Source organism: Xyrauchen texanus, chromosome 8 (genome assembly GCF_025860055.1).
Source record: "Xyrauchen texanus isolate HMW12.3.18 chromosome 8, RBS_HiC_50CHRs, whole genome shotgun sequence".
NCBI lineage: Eukaryota > Metazoa > Chordata > Actinopteri > Cypriniformes > Catostomidae > Xyrauchen > Xyrauchen texanus.
The window spans coordinates 4,676,750-4,692,614 of NC_068283.1; the positions used below are offsets into that span (position 1 = coordinate 4,676,750).

General features: G+C 36.5%; 1 protein-coding gene across 1 annotated transcript; it reads left to right on the forward strand.

Annotated features, from left to right (window-relative positions):
• Window positions 1-112: 112 nt before the first annotated feature.
• LOC127647426 (gastrula zinc finger protein XlCGF7.1-like) lies at window positions 113-9,111 on the forward strand. The gene is made up of 2 exons (XM_052131648.1): window positions 113-384; window positions 6,760-9,111. The coding sequence occupies exons 1-2, from the start codon at window positions 303-305 to the stop codon at window positions 7,605-7,607; spliced, it is 930 nt and encodes a 309-aa protein (XP_051987608.1). The 5' UTR covers window positions 113-302; the 3' UTR covers window positions 7,608-9,111.
• The last annotated feature ends 6,754 nt before the right edge of the window (window positions 9,112-15,865 follow it).

Consider the following 15,865-nt stretch of genomic DNA (forward strand, 5'->3'; position numbering starts at 1 on the left):
ATATTTGTTCTTAGTTACAGAAAATAAAAATGAAAACCATTTCTACAGTTGCTTTCAGTAGGTGGCGATAGTGCACATATTAGTTTGTGAATCGCCATTAAAGAAGAAAAGGAAGATGGTGACGACGACGATGATTCTCCGCGCAGAATGAGAATAAATGTGTGACTTTAATATCTTTTATTTCTTCAGTGATTTCACAAGTTTTATTTCCGGTGTTTATTTTCGGCGGGAGAATTGCGAGTTGTCTGTAACGCAGTAAAACTCCAGGAAACAAGTGAAATCTGTGTGACACTGTTGTAAAGATGTTTATTAAAGAGGAGAGTGAAGATATGGCTTATCCAGAAGCATGCAGAATTAAAACCGAACACACTGACGAACAAACAGGTTGGTGTTCATTCTTCATTCTTTACATTCAGACAGTTGAACACATTGCATGACTAGTAATACAATTATATGAGCTGACAAATAACCTTGTTAAACAAAGGACTGCAAAAACAGTACAATTATTTTCACATAGTATGTCACATCCCACACAATAGTTATGAGAACATAATTCAAATCAGACCAAATTGGATTTTTTCATAATGGAGGAATTTCACCCCTTTGAATGTAGTTTAATGGATTTGAACCATTCAGAAATGAAAACATCCATGCTGGTGAATTTATTTGTTCACGTTCATCTTAATGATATCAGGGCAAAACTCAACAATATCTAATATTAATCTTTCATCTTGTTCATTAAATGTAGACAAATCAGTGTTTCCTTCACATCTGTTGTTATTATTATTATTATAATATTTTACTCTAGTTGTAAACTTTCAGTTTACCACACAATAACAGCCTCACAACATGAACATTTGTTTGTTTTGCATTGTGTAGGGCTGAATAAATATATTGAAATATATATTTGTGCGATTATTAAATCGCAAATGGCATGAGTCTGCATGCGCTGCTCGCTTCAAAGTTTGTGTGTCTGTAGAAGTGTGTATTTGACATTAGTGTTGTCACAATACCACAATTTCAATTCCACAGCAAAAATGGGCAATATGCCTTTGAACACACTCTTTTAGCTGAAATAAAAAGTTAAATGTCAATGCAATTAATAGTTTACAACAATTGCATGTTTCTTTCATGTGTTATGGCATAGTGCTGTGCTTAGTATGTCCCATATCAACATCCAGTGACCGATGAGAAGCGCACACATTGAAACAACACTAAAATAACTGTTCTGCTTTAAATTAGGTTGTAAATACTATGTTTACTTGCATGCAAGTCATTCAAGTATAATTTTAGCTTTTTTTTCTTGTTCTTTGTTGTGAATTGTTATGATGCTGTAACACACTGAGGTAATGATTAATATAATACTAGATGTATACAGGGCCTCATTCGGTGATGAATGGTTGTGTAGTTAATACACCCATTTGTGTAGTGTGTGCAGGGTGCCGATTGCAAATTCATTCAAGTTTGGGTCATCTGAACCACGCTGTTTGTCCCACGTGCCCCGAATGATTATCTTCAGCGGAGTAGTGTATCACAAGACCAGTCCTAGAGGATCGTATTGAGTGGATAAGACCTTGTAGATATTTCTCAGGGTTGGAGCATCATGAACAACAGGCCTGTGGTTATGTGCCAGGATATCAGTCTGACATTTCCAGGCCTAAGTTTGACTCGTATGGAGGCAAGTGGCTTAGAACACTAGGGACATTGCTGGCCCATTGGCATGGCTTGGGACAGAATTTCTCTCAGTCTGTCATCTAAGTGTCTGGCTGATTCTAGGGTTCACAGGCTTTGCAGCCAGTTGTTGACATAAAAACATCTCTCAACTGAGAATCTCTGAGAATGTCTGCATTGATTGGGCATTGGTCGACAATATGATGCTGCAGGACATGGATGCTGCAGCACATACTGCAGGTAGTGCCGAAAGGTAAAACCTGCCATTCAAAGATTCTTGGGGCTCATCCATGTTCAGGTCACACCAAAGAAAATGCAGTAAAGGATGATCCTCAGGAAGATGGCAGAAATGATGAAAAATTGCCTTGATGTCGCCACTAACTGCCACTGGATGCTCCCTGAGTCGAAGTAATATACCATCAATGAGGCTCTGTGGATAGGACCCAGCAACAGGTATTGGTTCAGGCACTCTTAAATATTGGTGGGAGCAGTTAAATACCAGGCGGTTCTTGCCATTATGATTGACAAGGTGGTGGGGAATATACAAACATGAATCAGAGCTGGTTGTCTCTACTTACTTGATGGCTCCTGCTTGAGCTTCTCCATCTCTGCGCTATTGGCTTCAGTTCTCTTTGAGTCTTTAAACAGGTGTCTCTCAGTACCGTGATGACTGGGCATAACTGACTCTTTTAGGGGCGTGCAAATGAGGCATGTCCTTTTGCTGCAGTAATGGCTTTGCCAACCTGAGTATTCTGTTCATTTCAGGATGGATTGTATTAGTTTCAAGCAGCTTTAGCACATCCAGGTCTTGCTTGGATCGATTTACATCTTAGTCATGACTGTGAGAAACAGCATCTATCTGCCAGGGTCATTGAACATTTAATAAGGAGCTCATCTTATGGCTAAAAGGTAAAAGTCAACATACACTGGAGAGTTTAAGGGTCACTCCATGACCTAGTGTTGGGTCCGAGTCCACCTTAGTTGAATCCAAGTCAAGTAAGAGCCTTTAACCAATCGAGTCCACAACAGGCCATGTCGAGTCCGAGTCCAAGAGAATCTGTTAATATTTTAACTGTAAACTCAACATTGAGCCATTACATCAATATTTAAGCTTATTTTAGTATTCACAACTAAGAAGAAATTGTCAAATAAATGTAACCAAAAACATACCTCTTTTGCATTTCATATCTGTATATTTTATGATTAGTATCCTGCTTAACAAACTTCAAAGTAGTTTCAGACAAAATCATATGTTTAAAGTGTATGAAGACAAAATTCGATGAAAAATTATTTTTCATAGTTATGTCCTTTAGCACACTTCTTATTGCGTTCTGTTGACATTTCAAAAATGTGTTGCTTTTTCCCTCCTTTCAAACATAGATTAAAGAAATTGAAATGTGGCTAGAAATTTCCTTCCTAACAATTCCAAAAAGAGAAGTACTAATTATTGGAACAAAAACCAGATGCTAAAATATTATCTGACTTCTTAAGCAAAAAATAAAGTTTTATATTTGATGGCAATCTAGCCTTTGAAAAACAAATTTCCAATATTTGTAGAACTGCTTTCTTCAACCTCAGAAATATTGCCAAGTTACGACACATGATGTCTGTTTCTGATGCCGAAAAACTAATTAATGCGTTCATGACCTCAAGACTAGATTATTTTGATGCATTATTTTGTGGATGTCCTGCTGGTTTAATAAATAAACTTCAGTTGGTTCAAAATGCAGCAGTGAGAGTGCTAACTAGAACCAAGAAATATAAGCCCCATGTTATCAGTTACATTGGCTACCTTTAGTATTAATTTTAAAATTCTGTTAATTAGCCTACTTGCAAAGCTCTGAATGGTCTAGCTCCAGAAGTACTTAAGTGACCTTCTGTCACGTAATAATCCATCACGCTCATTATGATCACAAAACTCCAGCCTGTTAACAATACCAAAAATATAAAAATCCAGGAGGGAGATCATTTTCATATTTGGCTCATATTTTCATATCTCCTAAACTATGGAATATAGTCTTCCTAGCAGTGTTTGGCACTCAGACACACACCCTCAATTAGACTAAAGACTTATCTATTTAGCCAGGCAAACACCTCATTTATCCTGCAATTCATAGCTATGCTGCTTTAGTTAGGTCTGCTGGAACTGAAAACACTTCTCTTATTCTTTAAATCTGCTTCAAGTTGAATGACATCTACACAAATTTTATTCAATTTCCTTGTGTAAACCTCGGGATTATATCCCAAGGTTACTAGAGCCTGCCAGATCCATCTCCGGTCCTGCCTGATGATGACCAACTGCAGCATGTGCCAGCCAGACTTCACTTCAGTCTACTTAGATGGACTTCACAGAGGATGAATTGATGCAATCTCAAAGACATGGGATTCTTCTTGAGCCACTGCCTGAAGCATGGGCTCAGGATGGAGTTCATCAAAATTACCTGCCATAAGCTTCCACCCAGACTGCAATGCTCCTTAATGAATGATAACTAAATCAAACTGATCAGGGGAGTGACAACACTCTCTTAAACCACATAGAAAATGAATTAACCACAACAAAAAAAGCCTTCATCAGCCAAAATCAAAGGACAATGCATCTACGTGTATTTCCTCAGTTAATTTGTGATGACTTCAAGAACTTTAACAATAAAATTTATAGTTTATATACAAAGGTGTTGTCGGGCATATTGCCGATGGGCATATTGTAACCGGGCTTTTTTGTGGCATCGGCGCAATAAAGGCTTCTTTCTTGCAACTCGGCCATGCAGCTAATTTTTGTTCAAGTATCGTCGTATTGTGCTTCTTGAAACAACCACACCGTGTTTTTCCAAAGCATACTGTATTTCTCTTGAGGTTACCTGTGGTCTTTCTTTGTATCCCGAACAATTCTTCTGGCAGATGTGGCTGAAATCTTTCTTGGTCTACCTGACCTTGGCTTTGTATCAAGAGATCCCTGAATTTTCCACTTTTTAATAAGTGATTGAACAGTGCTGTCTGGCATTTCCAAGGCTTTAGCTATCTTTTTATATCCTTTTCCATCTTTATACATTTCCATTACCTTGTTACACAGGTCTTTTGACAGTTATTTTCTGCTCCCCATGGCTCAGTACCTAGCCTGCTCAGCGCAGCTACATGAGAGTGTGGCATGGGGGCACACTCTCATATATATATATATATATATATATATATATATATATATATATATATATATATGAGATATATATATGAGATATCTTACTAAAAAGGAGTAGTGAATTGTTATCGACGGTGACCGTCGATTCTGTGAATGAAAACAGAAATAATAAAAGGACTGACCTTGAACCTGCCTCGTTGTCTCCTGACTCCTCCATTGCTCCAATCAAACCAGTTCACAGTCGTGCTTTCAGGACACACTCTCTCTCACTCTCGACACTTGCCGTTCCTTAAATGTCTCTCTCCGTATCACTATAATAAGACACAGGTGTTGGAGGTAATTACAAACCAGGTGATGAGCCTTACCGCTCTCTCTCTCCCGCAGACCGACACACGACCACGCCCCCATGCCATAGAGAGCTAACAATCTCATTGACTATTTATACACAGACACTAATTGCAATATAAAAAGCCAAAGGTGTGGGAAATTAACCTTTAATTGCCATTTAAACCTGTGTGTGTCACCTTGTACAGTTTTTTTTGCTTGATCAGTCATATTTTCAAAATCAATGCCAAAATGTAAGCATTTCTGCCAGGGTATGCAAATTTTTTAGCACAACTGTACATATATATATAACATTTTATATATTGTATAGCATATATAGGGAGAAAAGTAGAGACCCTAAAACTGATCCCTTATGCCAACATCATTCTCAAGCCTATCCAAGAGAATATCATGATCTATGGTGTTGATGGCAGCACTAAGATATAAAAGCAATAGAAGAGAAATGCAGCTGCGATCAGATGATAAGCAAGTCATTTGTTACTCTGGTAAGTGCAGTCTCGACTATGATGGGGCCTTAATCCTGACTGAAATTCTTCATATATATAATTTATTTTTAAAAATTAATATAGTTGGGAGGACACTAACTTTTGTAGTAGTTTTGACATAAATGGGTCAGTCTATAATTAGCCAATTCTCCAGGATCAAGCTGTGGTTTCTTTATAAGCCTTTTGATAACTGCCAGTTTAAAGTTTCTTGGGACATGCCTTAAGGATATGGAGGAGTTAATCATATTAAGAAGAGGTTCTGAGATTACAGGAAACACCTCTTTTAGGAGTTTAGTTGGTATTGGGTCTAACATACTTGGTGTTGATTTTGATGTTTTAATCATCCTCTTCCTGACCTATAACAGCGAAGGGTTGAAGTTGCTCGTAAGGAATCATTTTAGTCTTCTGGGGTGCTGTGGCAAACAGATGTGTAATTCCAGTTTTGTTTCTGATGATTTCGATTTTATCGGTAAGGAAATTCATAGTCATTACTACTATGCTGCGATGGAATATCTGGTTCAATAGAAGTTTTATTCCTAACAAATTTAGCCACAGTACTGAATAAACACTTAGGATTGTTGTGGTTCTGGCTTAGCATTCGCATCTAACCAAAGTATACTTTGGGCTTTAGAGTCTTTGTTCTAACCTCTCGGTTAGAGTCTGAGTTGTAAGGAACACTGGATACCAGATAAGGATAAAAGTCAGATCTAGAATTTCTACGATATTCTCATGAATAATTCTGAGAAATGCTCAGTCTAACAATGTAAATGGGGTACTCTCCTTAATAACAACTCAGAGTTTATGCATAAACATCTATTTTGTGAGGTTGCTTTAACTTTCGTTTTTAAACTGGAAGAACAAAATTAAAAAAAGATAACTACTTTCCACATAGGGTTAGCAACATAAAGAGTGCTCTCATTGTTTTCAGTGTCTCTGTAAACATTTAACATCTTTCAGTTGCAATTACAATATTTTTAATGAAGCATAAAGTGATTTTTTTTCTTGTAAATTCCTAATTTGTTGAAATTAACTCAAAAACACCTTTATGAACCTTTAGTGCATAAGATTCTAGTCAGTTTAGCAGACACTTATCTTTTTTATGATTTTCATTTGTTTTCTTTTTAGATTTAACGGAAATGAAAGCGGAAAATCAAGAATCAATAGAAGTGAAAGAGGAACATCAAGAACTGAATGAAGTGGAGGAACATCATTATCAGAATCCTCATAATTTCATAACTGGTGGAAAATCTTTTAGTTGCTCACAGAAGAAGAATTCCTCACAAAACAAAACTCAAGCCAAAAAATCTTTCACCTGCTCTCAATGTGGACATAGTTTCACGCATAAAGGAAACCTTTTGATTCACATAAGACTTCACAGTGTAGGGAGCCCTTTTACCTGCCATCACTGTGAAAGAAGCTTCACCAATAGAGGACACCTTCATAATCACATGAAAGTTCACACTGGAGAGAAGCCTTTTAAATGCCATCAGTGTGGAAGAAGCTTCAGGAATAGAGGACACCTTCATAATCACATGAAAATTCACACTGGAGAGAAGCCTTTCAAATGCCTTACGTGTGGAAAGAGTTTTACAAGAGAACGAGACCTTAATAAGCACATGCAAATTCACTCTGAAGAGAAACCTTTCACTTGCCTTCAGTGTGGTAAGAGTTTCACGTCTAAAGGATACTTTAATGTGCACATGAGAATTCACACTGGTGAAAAACCTTTCACATGCCATCAATGTGGTAACTGTTTTATTTCTAAAGGATCCCTTAATGTGCACTTGAGAATTCACACTGGAGAGAAACCTTTCACATGCCTTCAGTGTGGAAAGAGTTTCAGTCAGTCAAACACCCTAAAACAACACGAGAGGATACATACTGGAGTGAAGCCATACCACTGCTCTTCGTGTGGGAAACGTTTCCGCCAATTAAGGTGTTTAAAAAGTCATAATTGTTGTAGTGAGCAATAGGGCTGGCGAAAGGACAATGTTATCGGATATTGACAATAACTTACAAAGATCCCAATGCCAATTACGACACTCAATTGACAGATGATGATAGACAATATCGGGAAATGGCAAAACCATGGATCTGTGAAGTAAGCAAATATATTAAACAGTATCCCAGGGTGTAAAACTAGCACCTGCCAAATGCGACAAGGTGAATCCAGCTCGCAAGCTTCTCGTCCATATGCATTTCAGGCATGGGTAATTTGCTCATCTACCTGCTACAGGCGGGTGACTTGTAAGACATCTCAGAGTGACACATGACAAGAAATTCTGTTGGACACAAAGACACATGCTTGAAAAACACACTTTATTATATATTTAAGAACAGTAAAAAAAAAAAAAAGACACCAATGCTTGTGTCTGATTCACTGTTTGTTTAGAGGTGTGAAGAAGTGGAACAAGCACATGTAAAGAGTTATCACTCTTTTTTTCTCTGGTTCATTCATCTGAAAACTGCAAGAATAATGTTGCCTATGAGAATGCTGCAAATGATCTCTGATCTTCTCAGGAGGTGCTGTGAGTTTAGTTCGCTTTATTTCCACAGACCAGTTAACGTGCATTGTGAATGCAATCTGCAGGTTCAGTAATTTGTCTTTGTATTAAAGAAACAAACACAAAAGTGATTAAATCTGTAGGCTATTAGTAATTTTCCACCTGTTGTCATTGACGGATGCTTGCGTGATGGCAAATGGAGCCACTGGAGAATGTACATTTTGGGATTTATAATTTTGTATTGCTTTTTTCATATTGTTTAAAGTACAGTTTGAATTTAGAAATTCATTTTGTGCATGTTTTTCATGTTTCAAGAAATGAATTCAAATTTTAAAGCAAAATCAATAAAGCAAAAATTTTACTTATCGCCTAGCCCTAGTGAGCAAATTGCTGTTAATGGTAAAAACTACAAAAATAAAATTAAAACTACATTGCTTTACCTGTAGCAGAGGATGTGAGCACAGCAAGGAGTGGGGCAGAGCTACAGCCATGAGAATGTGTTCTACACTGACAAATATCTGGTGTTGGCAGCTTTATTAGGTCCAAGAGAGGATTATAAAAGATGAGTTAGCTGCTAGTTATAAACTCAGAGATTCGCTTGCTGCAATTAGGACAACAGCATGAGGAGGTGAGCGTGCGGAGGCAGTTAAACAAATCAAAGAGAGAACAAGACTATTAACAAGGTGTTGTTAATGCAGTTTTGTCATTTGATTTGCGACATGAAAGATTAGATTATGCCTATATGACATGTTGTCTTTTTTCTCGTACCTGATTAAAACAAATAAACACTGAATGTTGACAAATAAATGTTCAAAGAGTGATCAAACTAATTATTTTATGCTAATTTTATGCATCGTCACTCTTTGTAAAAGACAGCTGTATAAAGGATATCAAACATAGGCTATTTAATATCACTGAGTGATTCAAATGATAAACATATTCAACAGGCAACTAAATCTGAGAAAATCTAAATCGGAAGATCCTACCAAATTAGGAGGATTTCATTAAGGTTAAACGGTGCAAGGCTGAGTGCATTTTACTTTTTATTTAGACAGGCAGCCGTGACATTTGTCATAAGCGCGCCACAATCTGATGATAGTGCTGATATTTTTATGTATTTTGTGCGTAAATCACAACGTGATTTTATTATGAGCAGATATTTGAGAAGAACTTCTACTCTCTCCATGCCACTCACATATTATACTCTGACCTGTAGTGATGAATCAGCTGTCCTTCTTTGTATGGGGATGTAGAAATTAGACCTGGGCAACAAAGCAAAAATAATAATAATAATAATAATTTTAAAATATTTAAATGGCTTTTTTAGGGTTGAAAAAATAAAACCAAGATTAATCTTTTCCCACCTTTAACTTGATATTAAAATTCAAGTGGAAAAAAAAAACATTTTTGAAGAATACAATTTGAAATAACCTGGTTGCATAAGTCTAAACAACATTTTATAATGGTTATGTAACTTGGTATGTTTATATGCCTTAGAAAAGTTTGATTTCAGTCAGACAAAACAACTATTATTTTGTTTTTAACTGCCATGTAAATGCTTTAGGCTGACTGAAATGGGGCAATTTTTGCAAAGTTAGATTAACAGACCTACATTATGTGATTGTAATGTAGCTCAGCTTCATCCGAGCATGTACTGTATACATGTTAATCGGACCAGAATATACACAACGTGTGACATCCTTCAGATATTGATTCCACATTATGTTCTAAACTTGCAGAGACAGTCTGTAGCTGGACTTGTAAAAAACTTGCTATAGCTGTGCATGTAAAAACACTGACTAGGGCTGGACAATTAATCAAAATAAAATCGAAATGACGTCATAGTCGCCACCAGGCAGATATACAGGTGAAACTCGAAAAATTAGAATATCGTGCAAAAGATCATTAATTTCAGTAATTCAACTTAAAAGGTGAAACTAATATATTATATAGACTCATTACAAGCAAAGTAAGATATTTCAAGCCTTTATTTGATATAATTTTGATGATTATGGCTTACAGCTTATGAAAACCCCAAATTCAGAATCTCAGAAAATTAGAATATTGTGAAAAGGTTCAGTATTGTAGGCTCAAAGTGTCACACTCTAATCAGCTAAACACCTGCAAAGGGTTCCTGAGCCTTTAAATGGTCTCTCAGTCTGGTTCAGTTGAATTCACAATCATGGGGAAGACTGCTGACCTGACAGTTGTGCAGAAAACCATCATTGACACCCTCCACAAGGAGGGAAAGCCTCAAAAGGTAATTGCAAAAGAAGTTGGATGTTCTCAAAGTGCTGTATCAAAGCACATTAATAGAAAGTTAAGTGGAAGGGAAAAGTGTGGAAGAAAAAGGTGTACAAGCAGCAGGGATGACCGTAGCCTGGAGAGGATTGTCAGGAAAAGGCCATTCAAATGTGTGGGGGAGCTTCACAAGGAGTGGACTGAGGCTGGAGTTACTGCATCAAGAGCCACCACACACAGACGGGTCCTGGACATGGGCTTCAAATGTCAAACGCCTTACCTGGGCTAAAGAAAAAAGAACAGGTCTGTTGCACAGTGGTCCAAAGTCCTCTTTTCTGATGAGAGCAAATTTTGCATCTCATTTGGAAACCAAGGTCCCAGAGTCTGGAGGAAGAATGGAGAGGCACACAATCCAAGATGCTTGAAGTCCAGTGTGAAGTTTCCACAGTCTGTGTTGGTTTGGGGAGCCATGGCATCGGCTGGTGTTGGTCCACTGTGCTTTATTAAGTCCAGAGTCAACGCAGCCGCCTACCGGACATTTTAGAGCACTTCATGCTTCCTTCAGCAGACAAGCTTTATGGAGATGCTGACTTCATTTTCCAGCAGGACTTAGCACCTGCCCACACTGCCAAAAGTACCAAAACCTGGTTCAATGACCATGGTATTACTGTGCTTGATTGGCCAGGTAACTCGCCTGACCTGAACCCCATAGAGAATCTATGGGGCATTGCCAAGAGAAAGATGAGAGACATGAGACCAAACAATGCAGAAGAGCTGAAGGCCACTATTGAAGCATCTTGGTCTTCCATAACACCTCAGCAGTGCCACAGGCTGATAGCATCCATGCCACGCCGCATTGAGGCAGTAATTAATGCAAAAGGGGCCCAAACCAAGTACTGAGTACATATGCATGATTATACTTTTCAGAGGGCCGACATTTCTGTATTTAAAATCCTTTTTTTATTGATTTCATGTAATATTCTAATTTTCTGAGATTCTGAATTTGGGGTTTTCATAAGCTGTAAGCCATAATCATCAAAATTATATCAAATAAAGGCTTGAAATATCTTCCTTTGCTTGTAATGAGTCTATATAATATATTAGTTTCACCTTTTAAGTTGAATTACTGAAATTAATGAACTTTTGCACGATATTCTAATTTTTCGAGTTTCACCTGTATGATGATAATAATTCTGGATACAGATGATGTTTAATTCAAGCATCTTTATTAAATGAATTCCAAGAAAACTGCATTAACAGCAGCACCTGTTGAGAGTGCAAACATGCACACTTTCTTTCTCAGCTCTTGAGAGCGTGTTTCCCTCATTAAAGCTCCAGCGGGAACAAGTGAAAACAGTTTTAATATTATCCAACAAAATGAAAAGGCAAGGAATGTAGATAAAGTTGATGGATATCGAATATTTAGATACTATAAAATAATACATTGTTAAATACAATTTAATAAATTACTAAAATGAAATAAAACGGTGACGATGAATAAATAACCAAAATGTTCACATTAAGTTTAGTCACTTTAGTTTGACACTAAGCCTTGTTTTTATAGGGCCATCTATCCTAATATACTGTATAGTACAGAACATTTTATATAAGTCTACTTGTCGTTAAGGCCTATAAAATTATATTTTTATGTTTGTTTATTTGATTATCATTTAAATATCCAACAGTACTTTAGTCAGCAAATAGCTAGGTAATAGCTGTGATATTACCAACAGGGAAATTCATTTAACAGTGACAGTGAGCATAAAGCTTACATACAGTATAAACAGTTTTGACAGAGCAGCTGATAAAGGTCAAATGATCAGGATTGGTATCAGCCGATCAGATGAAAAGACAATTTGTGATCTGTATCGGCATTAAAAATCCTGATGAGAGCATCCCTAATATTCTTGTTGAGTGATGATGAATAATGGGGCTGAGACTCTTTCACAAAGTGGACAAAACAGGCACACAGAGGACTGATACAACATGAATACGAAGAAGACAGTGTTTTCTTGTTCTTTGTTTCACTTTGTTTTATTTATTCATTTATTTGTTTGTTTGTGGCTGAAGTGTAAAACTGTGTGTGTGGTTCTTTTAAAGAAGAATAAAGTGTGAACCCCCAAAGAAGAGCCCAAGTCTTTTTATTGGCAGTAGAAAATTGGCAAGTCATTACACAATTTGGATTAAAAAAAATCACTACACACACATATATATATATATATATATATATATATATATATATATATATATATATATATATATATATATATATAGTGATCACAGTTCAAATTGCAATATTTTTCAAATTAATCACAAAATTAATTTTTGTCCAAATTACTGACTGTTCAAAATGAACCAATCACATCCAAACTCTTGATCATCCAATTAAATGATTCTGATCAATCCTGAATGAAGATCTGCTGTTTCTGAGTCATTTTCTTGGCATCCTCTTGGAATAATCTGACTGCTGAAGCCCTGGTCCACAAAGAGCTTCAAAGCACGTAAAAGCTTAGTTTAAATTGGTCAAATTGGAAAATGGGCCACCACAATGACATTCCTACAGGACATCAATTGAAAAACTTGTGAAAAGACTGGAAGAAAACTAATCAGGGAGTCTGTTGCTCTAAATAAACATTTATTCACAGTTGTGTTGGTAACGGTCATGCAATGTCAGCAGGGTTTAGCAGTGTATTTATATTAATGAGTTAGTACATGGTTTATTTATTTTATTTTGTATTTACTTTTAACATTTAATTATCACACTGTGAGACTATTGAAGTCAGTTGCATAAAAGCTAAAGGGTGATTAAAAGACAGCAGTGTGGAAATCGTCTTTAACTAGATTTTTACAGTATTTACAGTAAGTTCTGCATTAACAATTAATAGTTTGAATCTGAAAGAATGATGGTTGCTCTGATTAAATAAAAGGTTACTATTCTAAACTATTTCAAAATGAATACATTTAGAGATATCGTTAACACTTTGGAATAAGGTTTTATTAGTAAACAATATTTGCTAACATGAACTAACAATGAACAATTCTTTTGCTGCATTTTTAAAGGGATAGTTCATCCAAAAATAAAAATTCAGTCATTGTTTGCTCACCCCTGTGTTGTTATAACCCCATATGAATTTTTCTTTTTCTTAACAAAATGGAGATATTGTGAAACATTTTGTGCTCAGTGATGTCATACAATGGCAGTTTATAGTGACCACCTCTTCAAGCTTCAAACGGAACCAAAAGTATAATTCAGAATTCTAATAAATTATTGCAGGGGTATTCAACCAATTTCAGGCCAAAGGACCCTTGGTGGGTAGAGAGACGGAGCCGGGACCCCGTTACATATTGTATAAAATTGAGTGTTGCATTTTATGCCTATAAAACTTTTATGGTAGGCCATGATATTATTGTATGTACATACTTCAAAATATTTACATTGCAAAGCCATTGAAATAATCATTAAATTCTGCCCTGCTGAAAAGACCAGGATACAGTGCATCCGGAAAGTATTTACAGCGCTTCACTCTTTCCACATTTTGTTATGTTAAAGCCTTATTCCAAAATTTATTAAATTCATTATTTTCCAAAAAAGGTTTATTGGCATGTTGGCGCTCACGCGGAACACACGCATATGTCGAGTTCTAACTATTTCTTCCCTGTTCGTAATCTGGTAACAAATTGCAGGAATAGTGTCATCTGTGAGAATGCTGAATATGATCTCAGACCATCTCAGGATGCAAGGACATTGTGACGACAGGTGAAGTGTCATATGTGTCATAATTCATTAGCTACAACCACAGAAACGGTTCTTGAACAAAAAGTTTCTCTTCTTGTGCTTTAGCCATCACCGTCGTCAGGTCATTTTTCAGGGGCTTCAGCCCCAAATGTTTTGACTGTAGCCCCAAATGTAATTTTAAATGTAAACAACACAAGTTTAAGTGCAGCAGCAGCTCAACAACAACAACAAAAATATTTCTGTATGAGTATGCAATAATCTTCATGATGCAGCCTGTATCACAGATCTTCGAAGTCTATAGGCTACTCACAATAATATTGCTACATTTTGTTTGAAGTTCCCGCGGCATGACACTCTCCCCTCCTGCTACTAGAGAGAGGCAGCTTGTGTCACTCTGGAGGAAAAATGAAACGCAGCCTTTTGGACTTTATCGAAAAGAAGAGTAATGGTGAGGATTTACTGATGTTACCTACATGTTTAGCTTAATGTTTTTAAACTCGTGGGCTGGTCAAAGACGTCCAAAAGTAGGGTGACCATATGTCCTCTTTTTCCCAGACATGTCCTCTTTTCCGGACCTTAATGTGTCAGTTGCTAATAAAGTTGCAAGTGATTTAGAAGCACACATAAGCTCTGCGAAGCATAAAGGGTCAGCAAAAGGTGAAAGTTCATCAGGTAAATTAATGGACTACTTTTTGTGACCAGGTAAAATTGTTATCACATTGCTTCATTTTACATTGACATTGAAAATACTAGTAAATGAAGGTACACACATGGCATCAAATACTTTATTTTAGTACATGGACATTCAAAAGAATGTTGGACATTTATATTTATTTATGTTATGCTAAGAGTGTCTTTTTCCCTGTATTAAAATTTACATTCATAGTAGCACTGTTTTGAACCCTATTACCCCCATGCAAAAAAAGGTAAAATAAGTGTAAATTTGGTGGAGAAATAGCCTACATCTTAATCATACTTGCCATAGCCAGTGGGTGACATCTGTCTCTCATTGTGGTTTAAACGGGTTTGTCTCATAGACCAAGTAAATCAAATTGGTTGAAGAAATTGTCTGCATGGGGGTGTGCTAGTCCACTTATGCTAGTAACCAGCAACTGACTTACTTAAATGTTCATATTAGAGTAAACTAACATAACACCAAAATAAATTGTTTCACTGTTTAATGCTAAATCAGGAAATTAGCCATTTTTGAGGTACACATTGAAATTTTCAATGAACAACACATGTACTTCAGTGTTTCCCATTAATTGACTAGAATCTGGCTGCCCGCCACAGTCTCACAATGAAATAATTTTTTATAAATAAACATTTTTTTTGGCACTTTTCAGTCTCATAATAACATAAAATAAAAGGTTGTGTTTTGCGCTCTCTCTCGTGCGCCAGTCAGCTCCTCACCCGCTGCTGTAAACTCACGCACTCACACACACACACATACACTCACAGATATCTGCACTGGAGTATTTCTGGATCCGTCTAAAGTTATTTGGTTGAAGAGAGGTAATTAACTTTAACATTAAATGTATCCACTGCATTTATACACTTTTCCACACAAAATTTATCGTCATCAGTGTACAAGAGCAAACATAATATTATTGCCTAAGTTACAATCTTGATGATTAACGTAAATTAACGTTAGTATTACTAGGTTACCCCGCGACCCTGTACACAGGATAAGCGGTTGACGATGGATGGATGGATGGATGGATGGATTACTAGGTTAATTGGCATAACC

Excerpts from the sequence above, each read along its gene's own strand:
- LOC127647426 (XM_052131648.1), top strand. The coding sequence starts at position 303 with ATGTTTATTAAAGAGGAGAGTGAAGATATGGCTTATCCAGAAGCATGC. Across the intron at positions 385-6,759 it reads ACACACTGACGAACAAACAG|ATTTAACGGAAATGAAAGCG; the intron begins GTTGGTGTTCAT and ends TTTTCTTTTTAG.